Source organism: Thalassophryne amazonica, chromosome 13, assembly GCF_902500255.1.
Source record: "Thalassophryne amazonica chromosome 13, fThaAma1.1, whole genome shotgun sequence".
NCBI classification, from domain to species: domain Eukaryota; kingdom Metazoa; phylum Chordata; class Actinopteri; order Batrachoidiformes; family Batrachoididae; genus Thalassophryne; species Thalassophryne amazonica.
Genome location: NC_047115.1, coordinates 16603260 through 16624709, shown reverse-complemented (window position 1 = coordinate 16624709; position 21450 = coordinate 16603260). Strand labels below are relative to the sequence as shown.

General features: G+C 40.9%; 1 protein-coding gene across 1 annotated transcript in view; it reads right to left on the bottom strand.

Annotated features, from left to right (window-relative positions):
* Window positions 1-21450, bottom strand: part of LOC117523777 (mitogen-activated protein kinase kinase kinase kinase 3-like) — a 116938-nt gene that overhangs the window by 7191 nt on the left and 88297 nt on the right. Inside the window, 13 exon segments of the mRNA XM_034185392.1 lie at window positions 28-96; window positions 550-721; window positions 3738-3841; window positions 4070-4128; window positions 4284-4401; window positions 5550-5610; window positions 5748-5827; window positions 5967-6051; window positions 6346-6387; window positions 7542-7645; window positions 13000-13195; window positions 13340-13391; window positions 18892-18960. Coding sequence (XP_034041283.1) covers window positions 28-96; window positions 550-721; window positions 3738-3841; window positions 4070-4128; window positions 4284-4401; window positions 5550-5610; window positions 5748-5827; window positions 5967-6051; window positions 6346-6387; window positions 7542-7645; window positions 13000-13195; window positions 13340-13391; window positions 18892-18960 — 1211 coding nt within the window.

Below are 21450 nucleotides of genomic sequence, written 5' to 3'. Positions count from 1 at the left end.
AAAAACACCATTCAATTTATTACTCACTGTCGAGGCAGACAAGGATCGTATCTCTCTCGAGCTGAGTAACGTGGATGACACATGTCTGTGGAGTGTCTGCGAAGAGAGAGATGAAGCGAAGGGCTGTATTTTGCAGTGTGTGTAGTAAAAGTTAATCCAAACTGTTTCAGTTATTGTGCAACCACCGAGCTGTCGGTGTAACACAGGGGTGGGCAATTAATTTTTACAATGGGCCACATAGGGAACCTGAATTATGTCAGAGGGCCACACCATCGATAACTCAGCTGTCTCCCATTACAAATTTTACAAAAAATTACCTATTTAATAGCTATTATAGGTCATTTTTATTATTGTAATAATATGTTAATATTTAAATATACCAAAATAAACCTCTCTAATGATTTGCAACACACAAGCTTGACATTTTTAATATACGTAATAATAATCACAGACCTCATGAGGGCCGGACAGAGACATGCAAAGGGCCGCATGTGGCCCCCGGGCCGCAGTTTGCCCAGGTCTGGTGTAACATAAAAGGTCTGTTCATACCCGCTTCTGTGAACCAGGAAGAGGTGGCATTGGGGTTGACGGTGCCAAACCTGACAACCTGGTTGAGTTCGGTGCCTTTACTGACGGCCACACAGATCAGAGGGTAGGTCTGCTCTGGGACCACCAGCATCTCAAAGACCTCCAACGGACACGGCAAAGGGAAGTCGATGTTCTGTTGGAAAGATGTACAGACAGGAAGTGAGAACAAGAAGCCGGGAAGAACCAAATCCTTCGCCCAGCTTTGGGTAAATTCTACACTTGGGTAATGATCTTGTTACCTTAAATAGAGAAGTCATCTGATCCTTAAGCTGGTACCTTTACTCAGTTCCAGGTTGTGTCAAAACTTTGTGTGATTACCTCAAGTATTATAGGTTTATAAACCATAATACAATTGTACTCTGTAACCTAATGAATATCCAAATCAGGTCACTGTTGCTATGGTGATCACCCCTCCCATGGACTACTCATATGCCAAGATTTTTTTGGCCCAAGGGCTGTGGGCATATAGTGACAAATGTTTGTACAGACGGATATATAACAGTCTTAACTACATCTCCCAAAAATTTAGTGAATGTTTTGACATATCATCACTATGTGCATTAAGATGTCAAGAATGACTTATTCTGGCATTTAGAAAACATGAACAGCAAATTTCTATAGGGCCTAAAAATATGAGAAAGGAAATAAATATTTGCTTTAGAGCCTAAACAGTTGGTCAATAACACTGGCCGATATGAACCTTTCACAAACAGGTATTGCATTATTTTTGTTGATGTGTAAACTATTATTTTAGCAAATAAATGCAAAAGAAAAAAAATGCTTTGTCTATTGAAAATTGTGTCATTGCGAAGTGTGTCCAAGAGAGGCCGCTCTGACAACATGATTTACAATACTGTCAAGCATCACCTCTTGGTCACATTAGCTACATGAGACAGCGGCAAAGCGACCAGCTGCCATTAATTTTTAATCAGAGTGGGCGCTTTACAGCATTGAGACAAGCGGTTGCTATACCAACAGCTAGGTGGGGAAAAAATAAACAAGAAGTCTACTTCATGCAAACGCTGAGCAACGTGATACAGCAACTGCCGATCCGAGTGAAGACCGCGTGATATACATTGGTTGGTTGTTGGTTATAATTATAGTAAGTCCCTATGGCTGCTCCCTTGTTTTCTCTCGGGGTCACCACAGCAGGTCCGAGGTGGATCTGCATAATGATTTGGCAAAAGTTTTATGCTGGATGTCCTTCCTGACACAACTCCACAATTTCATGGAGGAATGTGTCAGGGGTGGGGTTTGAACCGGGAACCTTCCGCACTGAAACTACACTCAACAAAAATAGAAACGCAACACTTTTGGTTTTGCTCCCATTTTGTATGAGATGAACTCAAAGATCTAAAACTTTTTCCACATACACAATATCACCATTTCTCTCAAATATTGTTCACAAACCAGTCTAAATCTGTGATAGTGAGCACTTCTCCTTTGCTGAGATAATCCACCCCACCTCACAGGTGTGCCATATCAAGATGCTGATTAGACACCATGATTAGTGCACAGGTGTGCCTTAGACTGCCCACAATAAAAGGCCACTCTGAAAGGTGCAGTTTTATCACACAGCACAATGCCACAGATGTCGCAAGATTTGAGGGAGCGTGCAATTGGCATGCTGACAGCAGGAATGTCAACCAGAGCTGTTGCTCGTGTATTGAATGTTCATTTCTCTACCATAAGCGTCTCCAAAGGCGTTTCAGAGAATTTGGCAGTACATCCAACCAGCCTCACACCCGCAGACCACGTGTAACCACACCAGCCCAGGACCCAGCCCACTCGGACAGCTGCTGAAACAATCGGTTTGCATAACCAAAGAATTTCTGCACAAACTGTCAGAAACCGTCTCAGGGAAGCTCATCTGCATGCTCGTCATCCTCATCGGGGTCCCGACCTGACTCCAGTTCGTCGTTGTAACCGACTTGAGTGGGCAAATGCTCACATTCGCTGGTGTTTGGCACGTTGGAGAGGTGTTCTCTTCATGGATGAATCCCGTTTCACACTGTCCAGGGCAGATGGCAGACAGCGTGTGTGGCGTTGTGTGGTGTGAGCGGTTTTCTGATGTCAATGTTGTGGATCGAGGGCCCATGGTGGCGGTGGGTTATGGTATGGGCAGGTGTCTGTTATGGACGAACACAGGTGCATTTTATTGATGGCATTTTGAATGCACAGAGATACCGTGACGAGATCCTGAGGCCCACTGTTGTGCCATACATCCAAGAACATCACCTCATGTTGCAGCAGGATAATGCACGGCCCCATGTTGCAAGGATCTGTACACAATTCTTGTTAGCTGAAAATGTCCCAGTTCTTGCATGGCCGGCATACTCACCGGACATGTCACCCACTGAGCATGTTTGGGATGCTCTGGACCGGTGTATACGATAGCGTGTACCAGTTCCTGCCAATATCCAGCAACTTCACACAGCCATTGAAGAGGAGTGGACCAACATTCCACAGGCCACAATTGACAACCTGATCAACTCTATGCGAAGGAGATGTGTTGCACTGCATGAGGCAAATGGTGGTCACACCAGATACTGACTGGTATCCCCCCCCAATAAACAAAACTGCACCTTTCAGAGTGGCCTTTTATTGTGGGCAGTCTAAGGCACACCTGTGCACTAATCATGGTGTCTAATCAGCATCTTGATATGGCACACCTGTGAGGTGGGATGGGTTATCTCAGCAAAGGAGAAGTGCTCACTATCACAGATTTAGACTGGTTTGTAAACAATATTTGAAGGAAATGGTGATATTGTGTATGTGGAAAAAGTTTTAGATCTTTGAGTTCATCTCATACAAAATGGGAGCAAAACCAAAAGTGTTGCATTTATATTTTTGTTGAGTGTAAGTGCACTAACCACTTGGCCACCATTTTCAGTTATTTCTAATAAAGTTCATGTTTAAACTGTAAAACATCGAGCCTCAGTTACACTTCTCTGTCAGTAAGGGTTTGATAATGAAATGTTTGGAATTATTGCCATTTTTAAAATGTATATATTGGCCGATATATATAAATCCACATCAGTCAGGTGCTAATTTGCTTTAGCAAGTTTACTTATTTAATGACCAAGAAGATAAACTGAGGAATTTTCCAGATTAAAACAACAAAAACTAACAAACAAAGAAACACTGACTTTGATGAGCATGAACTTCTGCATGGGTTCCACCCACTCCAACAGCATGACGCTGGACTGGAACGCTCCACACAGGTACTTATGACCTGTGTATGGGTTACGCACTGCAGGGGAACAAAACCAGCCATCAGCACCTCATAATTATGTATATTTGTTACACAGGATGAAATTTAAGCATAAAAACAGATTCTCTGAACTGGTGCATTAACATCTACTGTTAGTTGTATATTGTATTTTATTTGACTGTAACACTAAAAGAGGTTTTTTTTTTTAAATAGAGGTGATATTAAGTACATCACCATAAACAGACATTAGCCTTCTAACAAACTCACCTACGCAGCACTTTTGGCAACCTTTAGTGTCTGGGATTTTATTGGACACAGCAAACTTCCTGTAAACAGACAAGAAAATGGGAAAAATTAAGCAGAATGGCACATGGATGTGATTCGTTTTAACTTTAACACATTAAAACAGACAGAAGATTACAAGTCATCCAAATAACTGGAGTGAAAAAAGATTTTATTATATGATGCTTTCCATACTCACCTTGGGATCATTTTATCAGGCAGTTTATGTGTAGGTATGGAGACCGGTAACTTCTGCAAATGTCTGGCCTGTTCAAAGAGTCCACTCAGACTATGAGAGTACAGCTGGGACGCTTTACCTGAAGAAAAAATAATAATAATAAAAAAATACATAGCACACAATGTAATAAAGAAGAAAAACTAAATTTACTCAATATGGTATCAAAGGCGACAAGAACGTTAACGGAAAAATGTTCAGCAGGTCGCTGCCGCAAACAAACCCAGCATGGGGATGGAAAAAAAATGATGGTAAAAAATGGTGTCGATGAAAATGCACGTTAACAGGGATTCTGCGATTATTTGCTACAATCGATTATGCCAACACTGAAAATGAGATGACGTCAATATTTTTAACTGACGTGTCATTTCTTTTTAATCACACTGTTATGTTAAAGGGGGCTACAAAAACAGATGCCAAGGAAAAATAACACCCTCAAAGTAGCAAAAAACAACAGCAATAACAACATCTAACATTTCCCCCAGCGTCCCCCCCCATTCTTACTGTGCGTCATCACACCCGAGTCAAATTTCTGTTCAAACACTTTTCTTATAGGTGCATTTCACTTTGACGTGATTTTCATAGGAAAACACAACAGACGTTGCTGACTGAAGCCTGTTCCAGCCTCTCATACATGTACATCAAGCAGATTTAAAATGTCCTTCAAATCCCTGTGATCACTACTTCCTCTGCTCCTGTAGATGTCGCTGTAAGGTTAGTGGGTAGTGGTGGCTGAATAAGGCCTCATGAAGAATTAAGATTAGAAGAGCTTTTTTCTGAGCCCACTAGATGGCAGTGTCTTCTCAAAAAAGGGTTCTACGGACTTCATAGTGATTTGGCGCATGATTTACACCGTATGTCCTTTCTAACTCAAGTCCAGATGTACCTGGAGAATAACCTAATAATAATGTGTAGTATATTATTGTATATGTTGTTTACCATCTGATTGTGTAAATGTCACTTATATACATGCTGTCCATATTCTTGAGCTGCTTAGGTGGGTAGGGAGAGTTCCCATGGGATAAAAAAGCTTTTCAACCTACCATCTCTGGTTCTCAAGACCAGGCACCTAAGTGGCTCTACTCTTTTTTTTAGATTTTTAGATGTACCTTAGTATACACTAGTAGAGTTCTACTTTAGATTTGGAATGTATAATAGAAGATATACCTTAATGAATTTTCACATAACCTCCTCCCTCCTCTGCGGTTTGGCAGACTTAAGATAACTCACCAGATATGGAGAGCAGACAGTTGTTCATGACGTACAGCCAGGTGCACCGCCGAGGGAAGAGCTGCGTACAAACACAAGTTAGAGAGAATAAAGACACTGCAAATAATAACCACGCTACAAAATCACGACAGACTCATGTTTTAGGCTACACAGAGGAAAAATGTATCTAACGTATGTCTGTATGATATTCAGCATCACCTGTTCCATTGTCGTCTCGTGCAGTTCATTGAGGTTTAATGTGTAGATCCCCTCTTCAGCTCCAAATATCAAATACTGATCTGATTTTCAAAAAGAAACACAAAACTAAAATGAGTTTGTTGGTAACAGACTTCACTGAGAAGAACCTCCTCGTCCTGGTGGTCAGATCTTGTAAATATCATCCCTCTAATCCCTGTGTGGTGGCGTTTAATAAGTTACCTCTGGTATCCGGGTTGATCCACGAAGTGGCACAATGGATCTTCAGAGGACAGCCGTTGAACACTTTAGAGAAACACGCACCCATCTGCGAATGGCAGGAGGCGGAGAAGAAATGCAGTGCAGGTTACAAACCCTTCAGATTAAAGGCAGAACGATTCCCAAATGATGAGGTTTTCATCTTCTCAGCACATTTTAATGTGACCACTTCTTCTGAGGCTGCTAGTTACTGATTTCCAAAGACATAGTTTGGTTTCCACATCTGATTGTGTTGCTCGGAAAACCAGCAACAAAGTTGTGAAACAAATAATATGGTATGATAGTGTTTCACCATAACCAAGTCCTGCATACTTATAGAAATGTTTATGCTAAAAACACTTACATGTACTTTTGGTGTCGGAGGGAGTCCGTTGCTGATTGGTTTCTAACAAACATAGATGAATTGAATTAACACAGTGTAGTGAAAATTATACCATAAAACAGAATTACAAGTGGGGTTATCACAAGACAGTCTGTAGTATCTCTGTTTGACAGTGGCTCAGAGGTTAGGCCTCTCACAATACTTACAATATTGATTTATTGTATGACATAGACATGTTTCCGTCCTCAATGTTGTCCATTTATTGTTTACATGTGTTTCCTTACATAAAAATGTCAGCAATATGATAATGCCAGAATAAACATCAGCGTTTTTACAATCTATATGAGACTAGGGCACAGCATTTGACGTTGCATATACAAGTGGTATTCCTAAGTTGGGTATCTGGGTTTACACTTGGGGACAGGGTGAGAAGGTCGAATATTTGGGAGGGACTCTGAGTAGAGCCACTGCTTCTTCACATCAAAAGGAGCCAGTTGAGGTGGTTTGGTTATCTCAGGAGGGATTATGTTTCCCAGCTGGCTTGGGAACACCTCAGGACTCCCCAGGAAGAATTAGAGGACTTGGTCAAGGATAGGGAAGTGTGGGATGAGCTGTTGGGTTTGCTTTCACCATGACTACAACCCAGAAAAGTAGAAGAAAATGAATGAATGAATGCATAGTTCCAATCAGAATGTGTAGAGTCCAAATGGACTTCGGTTCAAAGCAAGACTCCACAGATCTGGTGTAGAAACACTGTGATGTAACCTGAAGAAGAGCCAGTATACTGACTATTTAAAGCCCCTTTGTTAATTTAACAGCATTTTTTGTGAACAGAGCTCTGTGGCATAGGAACTGTTCTACTTCAAAAAGTGGACAAGACACTTCAACTGCATGGTACCAGTCCACCCAGGTTTAAATGGTTCCTGGCCTTGGCTGGGAAAGTAACCTGGGATGGACTGGAGTCCCATCCAGGAGGAGCCATGGACTCTCATCTGCTTCATGCAACAGAATCCGCGGATAAGCACCGGAACCAATTACCTCAGGACCTGTGTTCTTGACTCAATTATCTTTGCGTCAAGATGCTTGGTTTCAAAACTCTGATTCTTTTTATTCAGTCATCAAACAACAATCATGGCTGCAGACTACGGAAAAGCGTTTGATTTCTCACTGCAGTCTCTGCGGCACATCACCAAGTATCATGGAAGAAATCTGCTTACTGGCATGTCTTTCCTGTCTTTGCGTGCAGGAACACTAGGGGGCATGGTGAACTGCCTGTCTGGATGGCTGCTCCTCTCTCCATTGTGCGCGCTCAGTCCGTTACCTACAACAGCAGAGACACAACTCAGTGTTAGTTTGTGTGACAGTGTGTGTGTGGAACAGACACGAGTGAATGTGAATATGCAGCTGTGTGACAGAGAGAAAAAATGAGCAAGCAAATGAGGTGGGTGAAGACGTAGAGGAGAGGAACTGGACTAAGAAGTCACGGGTGTGTCAACCAGGAGACAGAAAGTGTGAACAGACACAGACACAGTCCACTCATATCAACACGACTGCTAGTTTGCAAAGACGAGCAGCTCATTTGCAGGACTGAGGCAGTTTTTATCTGGCGAACGAGTGGGAGCACGAAGGAAGCAGACAAGAAGGAAGAACGCAGAGGATCAAATATTGCTCAAAATAAGGGCAAATGGGAAATCACACCACGTGGTACTCGCTAGATATCGGTTGATTCTTAGATATGGCTTGTGGATTTGTCACCTTCTAGTTGTTGTTTGTATTTCTGCCTGCACCCAGTTGCTCGGGTTGCCACAGCGGCTTGAGTACACACACAGCCACAGGTGTTCGCCCAAGTACTAATCAGGACCTACTGTGCTAAACATCTGAGATCTGACAGGATTATACAAACACGGCAGGGCTGCATGAGTCTTACATGGAGCCTCATTGTGAAAGTATTCCACCACTTTGTGCGTCCATTTCATTTCCAAAGAGTTGGACTTCACTAGCAAAAATAACAGAATAGCATTTTTGTTTAAATTTACTAACAACTAGGGATTGTGGATGACAGTACAGCTGTGGACAGACACTAATATAATGAACTTATGCCTGTCTTGGCTAAAACTTTACAGTAAGACAGGAAGTACAAGGACTCTACACATTTGGACATTTATTCTTCTGGACAGGTATTGACAATACCACCTCGGCACAGAGATCTCATGACTCATACAGGTGTATGTAAGAGTTTGGTCAGACACAGTGATATTTGAGAAGTGAAATGAAGTTTATAGGATTTAGAGAAAGTGTGCAATAATTCTTTAAACCAAATTAGGCAGGTGCATACATTTGGGCACCTCAACAGAAAAAATACATCAATATTTAGTAGATCCTCCTTTTACAGAAATAACAGCCTCTAAACAGTTCCTTTAGCTTCCAATGAGAGTCTGCATTCTGGCTGAAGGTATTTTGAACCATTCTTCTTTATAAAACATCACCACTTCTGTCAGGTTTGTTGGTTTCTGAGCATGGACAGCCCACTTAAAATCACACCACAGATTTTCAATAATATTCAGGTCTGGGGACTGAGATGGCCATTCCAGAACATTGTACTTGTTCCTCTGCATGAATACCTTAGTAGATTTTGAGCAGTGTTAAGAGTCGTCTTGTTGAAAGATCCAGCCCCGGTACAACTTCAACTTTGTCACTGATTCATGAACACTGTTCTCAAGAATCTGCTGATATTGACTGGAACCCATGTGACCCTCAACTTTAACAAGATTCCCAGTACCAGCACTGGCCACACAGCCCCAAAGCATGATGGAACCACCTCCAAATTTTACTGTAGGTAGCAAGTGTTTTTCTTGGAATGCTGTTCTTTTTCAGCTATGCATACCGCCCCTTGTTATGTCCAAATAATTCCATTTTAGTTTCATCAGTCCACAGCACCTTATTCCAAAATGAAGCTGGCTTGTCCAAATGTGCTTTAGTATACCTCAAGTGACTCCGTTTGTGGCGCGTACACAGAAAAGGCTTCTTCTGCATTACAGCATCATATAGCATCTACCTGTGCAAAGTGTGCTGTATAGTTGAACAATGCACAGAGACACTATCTGCAGCAAGATCATCTTGTAGGTCTTTGGAGCAGGTCTGTGAGTTGACTATGACTGTTCTCACCATCCTTCGCTTCACCTTATCTGAGATTTTTCTTGGCCTGCCACTTTGGGCCTTAACTAGTACTGCGCCTGTGGTCTTCCATTTCCTCACTATGTTCCTCACAGTAGAAACTGACAGCTGAAATCTCTGAGATAGCTTTTTGTATCCATCCCTTAAACCATGATGTTGAACAATCTTTGTTTTCAGGTCATTTCTGAGTTGTTTAGAGGCTCCCATGTTGCCACTTAGAAGAGATGCAAAGAGAGGAAACATTTGCAAATGGCCACCTTAAATACCCTTTCTCATGATTGGATTCACCTGTGTAAGGAGGTCAAGGGTCAATGAGCTTACCAAACCAATTTTGTGTTCCAATAATTAGTGCTAAATGTATTCAAATCAATAAAATGACAAGGGTGCCCAAATTTATGCACCTGCCCAATTTTGTTCAAATAATTGCACACTTTCTGTAAATACTAGATACTTCATTTCACTTCTCAAATATCCGTGTGTTCATCTGCTATATCATATGATTTATAAAGGAAATCATGAAAATTATCAGAGGTGCCCAAACTTTTGCATACAACTGTAAAGTCTTCTCTGGCATCTCTCACTCTCACATGCCAAGTATCTAGATATACAGTACCAGTCAAACGTTTGGTCTAGTACTATGTGAATATCATTGTTGACATAAGTGAATGTCTCCAGTTCTACATTTTCACTGTGTGCAGATACACGTTTGATGTCCGTGTCCAGGCAGGAACTCGCTGAAAGCCCGGAGTCCCAAGATAACGGCACTGTTTGCAAACTCAAGATGGGTTAAACTTTAACTATTAACCAAAGAACATAAGCTGCTGGACAACACAAACCAATACAACACTCAGTCCACATATCAATGGAAATTGTTTAAATCTGTAAATATAGTACAGCAGCATTGTGGATTAGTGGTTAACACTGTTGCCGCACAACGAGAAGCTACCGGGTTTGCTTCCAACCTGGTCCTTTCTGTGTGGAGTTTCATGTTCTCTCAGTGTTTGCGTGGGTCAACCCCCGGGTGCTCCTTCCCACTTCCAAAGACATGCAGGCTAGGTGACCTGGAGGCTCTACATTAATGGTAGGTGAGTGTGAAAGTGTGAATGCATTTGTCTGTATGTTTCATCCCTGTAACAGACTGGTGGCCTGTCGAGTGTGTACCCCACCTCTCGCCCAATGACCAGGATATGCTCCAAACATCCCCTATCCCTGTGACTCTTGAAAATGGATGGGTAAATAATAGTACAAATGTAGAAAATAACCAAAATACCCCAATCACAATGGAATGGCTTTTTGATTAATGACTATGTAAAGTCATAATTATATATATATATATATATATATATATATATATATATATATATATATATATACACACAAGGTCTGTCAATAAAGTATAGGTCTTTTTTATTTTTTTCAAAAACTATATGGATTTCATTCATATGTTTTTACATCAGACATGCTTGAACCCTCGTGCGCATGCGTGAGTTTTTCCACGCCTGTCGGTGACGTCATTCGCCTGTGAGCACTCCTTGTGGGAGGAGTCGTCCAGCCCCCCGTCGAATTCCTTTGTCTGAGAAGTTGCTGAGAGACTGGCGCTTTGTTTGATCAAAATTTTTTCTAAACCTGTGAGGCACATCGAAGTGGACACGGTTCGAAAAATTAAGCTGGTTTTCCGTGAAAATTTTAACGGCTGATGAGAGATTTTGAGGTGATACTGTCACTTTAAGGACTTTCCACGGAGCGAGACGTTGTGCAGCGGTCCCAGGCGCCGTCGTCAGCCTGTTTCAAGCTGAAAACCTCCACATTTCAGGCTCTATTGATCCAGGACGTCGTGAGAGAACAGAGAAGTCAGTTTCAGCATTTTATCCGGATATTCCACTGTTAAAGGAGATTTTTTAATGAAAGACGTGTGGGCGGATTGCAGCGTCGGTTCGCAGCCGCCGCGATGCTCCGCCACAGGAAAAACACCTCTGTTGGAAGCCTTAAGGACAAGTTGGAACATGTCCAGCTGTTAAACAATTTCTCATATACTCACTCCACTGAAAGCCATCAAAAGCCGCCTGGATTTTACAAATGGTTATCAACACGGAGGTGTTTTTCCTGTGCCACTGCACCGCGCCGGCTGCGTCCGACACACGGACCCGTCCGCACGTCTTTCATTAAAAAAAATCTCCTTTAACAGTGGAATATCCGAATAAAATGCTGAAACCGACTTCTTCTGAAACTTCTCTGTTCTCTCACGACGTCCTGGATCAATAGAGCCTGAAATGTGGAGGTTTTCAGCTTGAAACAGGCTGACGACGGCGCCTGGGACCGCTGTGCGACGTCTCACTCCGTGGGAAGTCCTTAAAGCGACAGTATCACCTCAAAATCTCTCATCAGCCGTTAAAATTTTCACCAAAAACCAGCTTAATTTTTCGAACCGTGTCCACTTCGATGTGCCTCACAGGTTTAGAAAAAAATTTTGATCAAACAAAGCACCAGTCTCTCAGCAACTTCTCAGACAAAGGAATTCAACGAGGTGCTGGACGACTCCTCCCACAAGGAGTGCTCACAGGCGAATGACGTCACCGACAGGCGTGGAAAAACTCACGCATGCGCACGAGGGTTCAAGCATGTCTGACATAAAAACATATGAATGAAATCCATATAGTTTTTGAAAAAAATAAAAAGGACCTATACTTTATTGACAGCCCTCGTATTTTGGTTGAAACATTCGTTATTGCATGTACTGTTAAATATGTGTTCACATTTGTGCTCTGTCATGTTATAACAGGCATAGTAGATGGCCACCTTGCTGAGTTTGAGGTGTCTTCCTCGAATCAAATTTGGGTTTGCTTTCAAAAATGTCAGGAAAAGTTGTGGAGTCAGTGGACGCCTGGCCACCGTGAACGCATTATGTCACTGAAAATGTGTTTGGGCAGAACGTGATTGCATCATAAACAAACTCCATCAAAATGTTGATCAGAACGCAACATTCCTTTATAGGAAGACACGGGCCACTTTAAACCTGAGTCCTGTGTGCTGGAGATATGATCATGTGTTGGAGCTTCACATTTAATTAGCCAAGACCATCTTTTCTGCTCTTCCTACTAAGTTTGTGGGAGTGGCTGACACAAACAGCTGGACTCAATAAAAATGATTGCCGAGACAAACAATCAAAGTGACGGACAGAAGGAACTACAAACAAAAGTCGTACTATAAATAAAGAGCAAATTAAAGCAGACTATAGGAGGACTGACTAATGGGAAACCACACAACCAATCGGAGGGGGCGACAGGGTCAGCGAAGACTACCAATCTACCAAACAACTGCTCTTACTCGCTTCCTTTTCCTCCTCTTTTTCCTGCTCCTCTTTCACTTCCTTCAGCACCTCCCACGCCTCCTCCAGCTCCTCCTCTGTATGAGGCGTGTGGAGCCACTCCCAGAAATGCCTAAAGCTCCCGTCATCCTCTGGGGCAGAGTTTTTGACGTCCGTGCACTTTGTGCTGTCGTTACCTAGGCTACTGCGGCGGTGGGGTGGCAGCTTTGGAGGCGGTGGCCGAGGGGGGACATTGGAGGTCTTGGCAGGACTCGGCGTCTCTGGGACCGGGCAGCGTTTGATGGTCCCTCCCCCTCCACAGTCATCCTCGCTGTGTGATTGACTTTCGTCTTGTTTGTGCTGTTGCTGATGGGGAGAGCAGATGGACTTAGGCTGTAAAAACACAAATGAATATGTTCACCATATTCATCAATGAAAAACAAAGACTGAAAGAAAAAAAAACAAAACAAAAAAAAACTTACGAACCGGTAACTTAATTCTTAATGTACATCGGTAACACATTCTGGTTGGTCTTACCTTGGGAGGAAGCGGTGGCGGTACTTTTGGCCTCATGACAGTGCTCGATTTACTGAGGAATGAAAACACAGACGAAATGAACCTTCTGACTGACAAGATGTCACAAGCCATCATCAGAACCAGACTGCCCTCTGCTGGTTGGAGCTACGGTTAAATCGTGTGAAGGTGATTCAGCTTTACAACCCCGTTGTAGTTCTAACTGAGACCTACGTACATCTCAACCTCATCAGTTCTCACTAGGATGGTTTGGATGCCTGATAGCAGACCTTCATTTGTTACAAGTTGGAGAGTAACTTGGTGGTGGTAACCTGGTGGTTTTGACCAGGATCCAACATTGTATCAAACATACATGTCCATCTAGGAATTAGGCATACATTTGTCTTAAAAAAATCTACTTAAGCATACAAAGATTTGCATATTAAAAAGTGTCTGTATTATTAAATTCTTCTTTGGAGTGGAAACTGAGCCATCCATCCAGACAAGAAAACCAGAGCGCAAACACAATGAAGAAATTAACACTTAAAAATCTAATTTGGCAATGCAACAATGACTAATTTATTGTGTATTCCACTATGATCTGTAATATAATCCACAGTGACCAACTGTAAAAAAAAAAAACCCAAACAAAACAAACAAACAAAAAAAACCCCCACACAATTAGAATCATAGTGTTACACTAAAATCAGACAGGACTTTAAATCTGTGCTGCAAGGGGGGACAAAAAAGAAAGAAAGAAAAAAAAAAAAACTAAATGTGGAATTTGTGTAAAATCTCAATGATCCATTGATCATAAAGTAAATATTTTAATCAGCCAAAACTGTAGAACCATTTGTGTTTTGCAGGAATTTTCTTTTGTACATTTTTACATTTTCTCCCATTGCTGTGTGAGAAGAAGAAAAAAATTTACTAATTTTATTCTCAGAAATTTTAGATATTCAACCTCACAGAACATCTTCTCAAAAGGCAAAGTTTAATGATTTAGAGACCCAAAACACTGAAAGAAAAGTTGGAGAGTAACTTGGTGGTGGTAACCTGGTGATTTTGACCAGGATCCACCATTGTATCAAACATACATGTCCAGCTAGGAATTAGGCATAAATAAATCTACTTAAGCATACAAAGATATGCATATTAAAAAGTGTCTGTATTATTAAATTCATCTTTGGAGTGGAAACAGAGCCATCTAGACAAGAAAACCAGAGTGCAAACACAATGAAGAAATTAACACTTAAAAATGTAATTTGGCAATGCAACAATGATTAAAATTATTATTAATTTATTGTGTATTCCACTATGATCTGTAATATAATCCACAGTGACCAACTGTAATAAACAAAACAAAAAAACACACACACAATTAGAATCATAGTGTTATACTAAAATCAGACAGGACTTTAAATCTGTGCTGCATGGGGGGACAAAATTGAAAAAAAAAAAAAAAAAAACTAAATGTGGAATTTGTGTAAAATCTCAATGATCTATTGATCATAAAGTAAATATTTTAATCAGCCAAAACTGTAGAACCATTTGTGTTTTGCAGGAATTTTCTTTTGTACATTTTTACATTTTCTCCCATTGCTGTGTGAGAAGAAGAAGAAAAAAAATCTACTAATTTTATTCTCAGAAATTTTAGATATTCAACCTCACAGAACACCATCTCAAAAAGCAAAGGTTAATGATTTAGAGACCCAAAACACTGAAAGAAAAAACAAACAAAGCACACAAATCACAGAAACTAAGGCAGAAAACACCAACACCAGAATGTCAATAAAACTGAATGGTGATCGACAGAAAAGCTGTCTGACACCAAAACGCCAAAGAAATGTAAACAACAAGTGATAACATGGGTTGTGGTGAGCAGATGAGTGGGTTGTACATTCATGTTAGGGTGGCAGAAGGAAAACTATAAGAGAAGCAGTTTTATAGTGGCAAATACAGCTGCAAGTATTCATCTACTACTAAATTAACCAACTATTGTGAGAATTGAGAATTTGTCTCTTTTTGAAACCAAAATTCTTTCTTAAACATCAGCATTTTTAACTTTATTTTACTAGTTTCTTTACTTCTCTCTCTCTGGAAGTAAATGGAGTATCTGAATACACGTAAATGCATCATCCTGGGTTCTGGAAAACACTGATGGTCATTGTTCCAACTTTTTCTAAACCTAACAGTTAATCAATTGATGGATTATTTTCTCAATCTGTAATGTAAATAATTATTATGTGCAACCCTATTGGCAAAGCTACTTGTCTGAGTCAGTGGTTACTGACTCCCACATTAATGCATGGAGCTAGCAAGCAGGTTATCTGCATGTGTGATTTTTACGCAAATTGCAAAATGCAACAAGGTATTTAATGATTCTGCAGCTATATACTAGACAAATATTTGGAGATTAACAAAATTTCTGTTGTTTTTCACAAATTTGTTCAACAGTTTTTGGTTCAAGAAAACTTATTATGAACTGTGACACCCAGTATAATGGCCAGGTCACACAGTATACGACAATTTTGAAAGAAAGAAAAAAGCCACAAAGTCACAAATCGTCGAGAAAAGGTGGACGAATGAGCTTTCACTTTTCCCATTACCGAATAGCCTGCGAATCAAGAGTGCAAAAGGAACGAAAGAGGAACTAAACGAAACTGAAGCTAATGTTGACCTCAACGCTTTAAAGGAAACGTTCACGATCACGTGACAACAGCAGCTACTGTATAAAAGCTGCAGGCACCGTCCATGGCACTGGTCATGTGGAACTGTCCGTCTCAGACGAAGGCCACACCCAAACGCGGCGAGCCACGAACATTTGAAATGTCCGTACATAGTTGATAAAACGTTCTGAAGCTATTGTTACTGTATGAAAATGCTCAGCTGGTCGAGGCTTTAGTTATTGATTCATTCAGATGTCATTGCGTTCGTTCAATACCTTGGACTTGTGAGGCTGAACAAAGTGTAAAGGAAGTCAAATGAAACACTAACATTACAAAAACTAAGCAAACAATAAGAAACCATCAAGAACGACAGCAAAAACAAAATTTGGATGAATTGAGGTTTTCGGCAGCAATCGTTCAATTAAAAAAAATTGTTTAAAAATCCTTTTTTAAAAAATCGTTTAAAAATCCTGATGAAGCACCAGCTGCAGGAACAAAGCTGAGCGAAGGTTAAACGATACCAATGAAAGTCAACAAAAGTCCAGATTTCTTATTTCGTTTGGGCTTCATTGACCTTCATTAGTGCCATGTGACCGGGCCTTAACAATTTTCTGAGTCAACATTTTCCAATGCCGTTTGTAAATGTACATCTACATCATGTTTCACAGGTCCACTATGTTCATGAAGGTTACTCTTGATCTGGCCTACTGTTAGTTTTTCTTTCAATAAAAAACCTTATTATCCACCGAGTTTGACTGACAAAGATTTCTGTTCACAAATTCACCAGTGTGTTCTTGCCTTATAAAACAATGCCGTGAAAAAAGAAAGAAAAAAAAAATCTTCATTGGTCACCTGATTTTTATGTAAATACAATCAGATTCAGATTTAAGCTAAAAGTCTGCTTATAAGTAATTTATTTTCACCCCGAACACTCATTAATGTAAGAATTTAGACTCACTGGTCTGCTGTAAACATTGCGCTGTTGTGGATATGAATATACTGAAAAGTCTTTATACCTTTTTGTGGAAAATAACTGTGTAGAGACAGAAGGCTCTGATCCACTGCAGAAATTTGGCATGAAACACTATGATAGCTATGGCAGAGTACCAAACATATGGTTTTATAGAGACAGGAGAGAAGGCAACATGAGTGCGCACACGCTCGCACGTGCGCACACACACACACACACACCATAGCTAAGAAGACAGAGATCGAGGTCAAAAGGATCACTTAAATAAACAATGTACCTAAACACGCCCTCTCATGTCACCCAAAAAGAAACAGCCAAAAACAGAACAAAAATTCGATGACATGAACTGGAAGCCAAGTTTCCATACAGGTCAAGATGCTGTGATGATGTGGTTGTCAGCCCAGCCCCTTGTGTACGTCAAATGTAGCCTATGAAAACCCAAGAACAACACTACGATAACTGTGCAAGGTGACAGCAAGAGTAGGGATGATCGGATCTGATCACAATCAGCCCAAATAATGTGGAGTGGTGCTGCCACTGAGAGTTTCAAAAACATGTTTCACATCTCTTCAAATATGCACCAAGTCTACTTCTAATGGATGGCGCATGTGATATGACCTTCTTACTGGCCAATCAGGCAGGCATTTCCACAAATAAATGTTTTCTACTGTTTATACAGACAGTACAGGCACGTGGCGAGAGGCCCCCCCCAAGTCCACCTACTTGTTAGAGTAAAGGTCCAATTTTGAAGACAATTTTACATACATAAATCAACAATAATAATAATCAGGAGAATGAATGTATTCTTAAATAAAACTAAACAGATGTTCAGCCACTATCACTCTGAGTGTCCTAGTTTTACTACTGCAATTCTGCACAAGTCAAATTGATATGACATAAAACTTTTTTTAATTACTAAATGAATACAAACATGAAGAAGCTGCTTGGGTTGAAGGTCTTTTTAATGTATAGCAGAGCAGAGAGAAGTATTGCAATGAGAAGTGTAGTATCAAAGAAAATACAAGTATCGGATCGGGACTGTGTATCAGCAGACGCTCAATATTAAATGACTTGGATTGGGATTGGGGCAAAAAAAAGATGATCAGAACATTCCTAAATAAGGGTGTTACTTACATTAGCAAGTGTGATCACAACCCATGAAAAACCTTTTGCATTGTTGCATGCACTAGGCTTCAGGAACTCTATTCCCTGATGGCCACAGTTAGAATAGAAATGCACCCAACATCAAACCCCATGTGCCAATTTTTCACCATGACACAAAAATATGATGCACACACTGATTCTGTGTAGGCTCTCAGTTGTCCAGGTGGTTTCCATAGTAGAGAAGCTTGAATCTTCGACTGGAAGGGTTGCTTGACGCGAGGACGTTTCGCTTCAAATTGCAGAAGCTTCCTCAGCTAAAATTCTTGCTCTGGTAGTCTGACTTCTGTCTTGACTCTTGTAGAGAAGAATTAGCTGAGGAAGCTTCTGCAATTTGAAGTGAAACGTACTTGCGTCAAGCAACCCAGTCCAGTTGAAGATTCAAGCTTCTCTACTATGCACACACCGAGTTAAGTAGTTCCTAAACCTCCTCTGCCTTCAGCAATGCATGTAATAATGTAGGAATATCTAATGACAGACTGAAAACGGTTAGTGTGTTATTATCCTCTGGGTGACTTTTCAGGTTTATGGTGACTGTTAGTAGCCAGTGAACGTCTCACAAGACAAACGTTGCAGCATGGAAAAGACACACAAGAACATGGGTGGCATGATGGTGGAGTGTTATGCATAGAAATGCATGGATGAAACTGTGACAAAGACAGGGAGCCTTCCTCCTTCTTCTACTCCTCATCCTTTTGTCTTTGAGAAGAGAGGGCGATGGGTGGAGGAAAGAAAAAAGGAGAGGCTTTAGGTTCCAAGATTGGGAGAAAACTTACTGAGTGTGAGTTTCATCATCATCAGCACCATCATCATCCTCATCATCCCCTAAGTGTGCCACATGGCCCCTGGGAGAGGAGGTGAAGACGGGGAGGAGGGGTAGGGATAGCATCGGATGGAGGGAGACCAGGAGTGGAAGGCAAGGGATGACATCAGAGAGTAGAAGGGGAGGCGGTGGAAGAGAACGGAGAAAGGGAGGAAAGGAGGGGAGAGCTGAGTGAAGCTCGGTCCATGAACCACATCTAAACCCTGATCCTGGCACGCACGGGCAGATCTGGAAGGACTGGATAGATCCAAACAAAATGGGTCTGTCAACATCGCCAATAATCTTGGTCATACCCATTTTTGTCCAATACACGTTACCGTAGCGCCGATAACTTCCACAACCACAAATTTCCACGCAGCATTCCCGTTGATTTACATACAGTCCTTACAGATCCACACAGGCACACTCCTCCACACAGCAAATCAGAAGAAAAACTTTTCCTGCATGAAGGAACAGCAACACCTGTACTGTTACACATCTAAAACAGCAGCTTCTTGATGGAGACTGCACATCCACGATGCAGAATTTAAGAAAACTCACAAACAGAACAGTTTGTAGCTGAATTCAGCGCAGTCCACCAGCACTTTCCATCTGATAAATAAACCACTCCCATCTCAAGCACAGCATAGTATACACAAGGCAAATTAGATTTACCGCATCACAACAATACATATACCATTTTTATTAAACAGTGTGTGTTAGGTTAGACTCTGTATTTCCAGGTAAAAATATTTAAAAAGAATAGTTTGATGAAAATCTCTTTAAGCAAGCAGCATGTAAGATTCCAAAATATTCCAGATATTGACAGAATTACTGTATTTTCCGGAGTATATAAGTCACACCTTTTTTTCTACATTAGCTCTGAAGTTGCTTCGGCTGCTCCCTTGTTTTTCCACTTGGGGTCACCACAGCAGATCCGAGGTGGATCTGCATGTTGATTTGGCACAAGTTTCACACCGGATGCCCTTCCTGACAACTCCACATTACATCAAGAAATGGGCAGAGGTGGGGTTTGAACTGGGATCCTTCCACACTGAAACTAAGTGCACTAACCATTTGGCCACCAAAAATGCTGCGGTATACATTTTAATATTGCTATTTATTTTTAAGTTTATTTTGTTTCATGCTTTGATTCCTGGGAAATATCATTATAATGATTGTTATTATTAATAATAACAAACGTGTGATTTTTCGGGATATAAGTCACACTAGAGTATAAATCACAGGACCCCCCCCCCCCCCCCCCCCCCCCCCCCGACTAGTTAAAAAAAAACAAAAAAAAAACATGATGTATACTCTGGAAAACACGGTACTTGTAAATATAATAAATACCTGTAATTATGGGCTTAACTGAAGAGCCAGTACTTTTTGCTCTGAAGAGTACCAGTATGCCGTTATTAATGAAAGCACCTGTTATTAACAAAAACTTTCTGGATTTATGTAAACTGTTGACCCACAGACAATCTAACAAAATGAAGAAAAACTAAAATAAATCTACAGTATTTCCTTGATTAAAAGCCTGGGAGTTTATTTTTTCAAACCGTGCTCAGACCCGATGCCTAAATGAGACAGGCCGTAATTCAAAGCCAGTGATTATAAAATGCTTCTTGTTGCCTGCACTGTAATATGGTGTTAAGTTGGGTGTGGCAAAACAAAGACAACCACTTTAGCTCAGAGCCCTCTGCGTAGCTGCAAACCCTCCCCTCAGCCTGACTTGCACCGGCTAATTGACAGAGACCGCAAGGGCTGTGATTTGTTTTATGTTTTCATTCCTTCCTCTGATGCAGAGAAGACATGCACATCCAAAACACATAAAGGGCGTGCTGAATCAAGAAGAATTCTACCAAAAACAGAAAGATCCGCACCGCCACAGTTCACCCAAAACGTCACATTTGCATTAATAAAGCTTTTTGCATGGGAGCGCTGTGGATCTTTCATTCCTTCCTCTCCCATCATATTTTAATAATTTCTGCAGTGCGCACGGCGATTACATTTCAATTATGGATCAAATACATTTGGCAGAAAGGTCCACAAATATGACCAACTTTTCAACACAGAGTTGGAAAAAGACGCTCAAATGACCCGCAATTCATGGAGTACGTACTGTAACATTGGTTTGCAGGTTGACGATTGCATAAAGAAGTGGAGCTCGTTGAGGGACAAACTGATCCAGAAAAAGCCGCTGTTCCTGTGGTAAATTGCATTAAGACATGACGGAGAACTTTAAACGATCACGTGAAGGTTCCACTCCCCAGTGGACTTAGAAAAAAAGAGTGACTCGACCAAATGTAATATTTTTAATGTATATAATGTCCGGTATTTATTTAAAGCAGGCGTTTATTTTTCAAACAAAGCTTTGACCAGCATTAAATGAGGCAGGTCCCAATTCAAGGTCAGGTGTTTAATCAAGGAAAAACTGTACTTCATGTCTATTATTTTGAAATAACTTTACATGGAAATAAAGTAGACACTGTAAATGACTTAACACACACATTGTTTGATGAAATGGAAT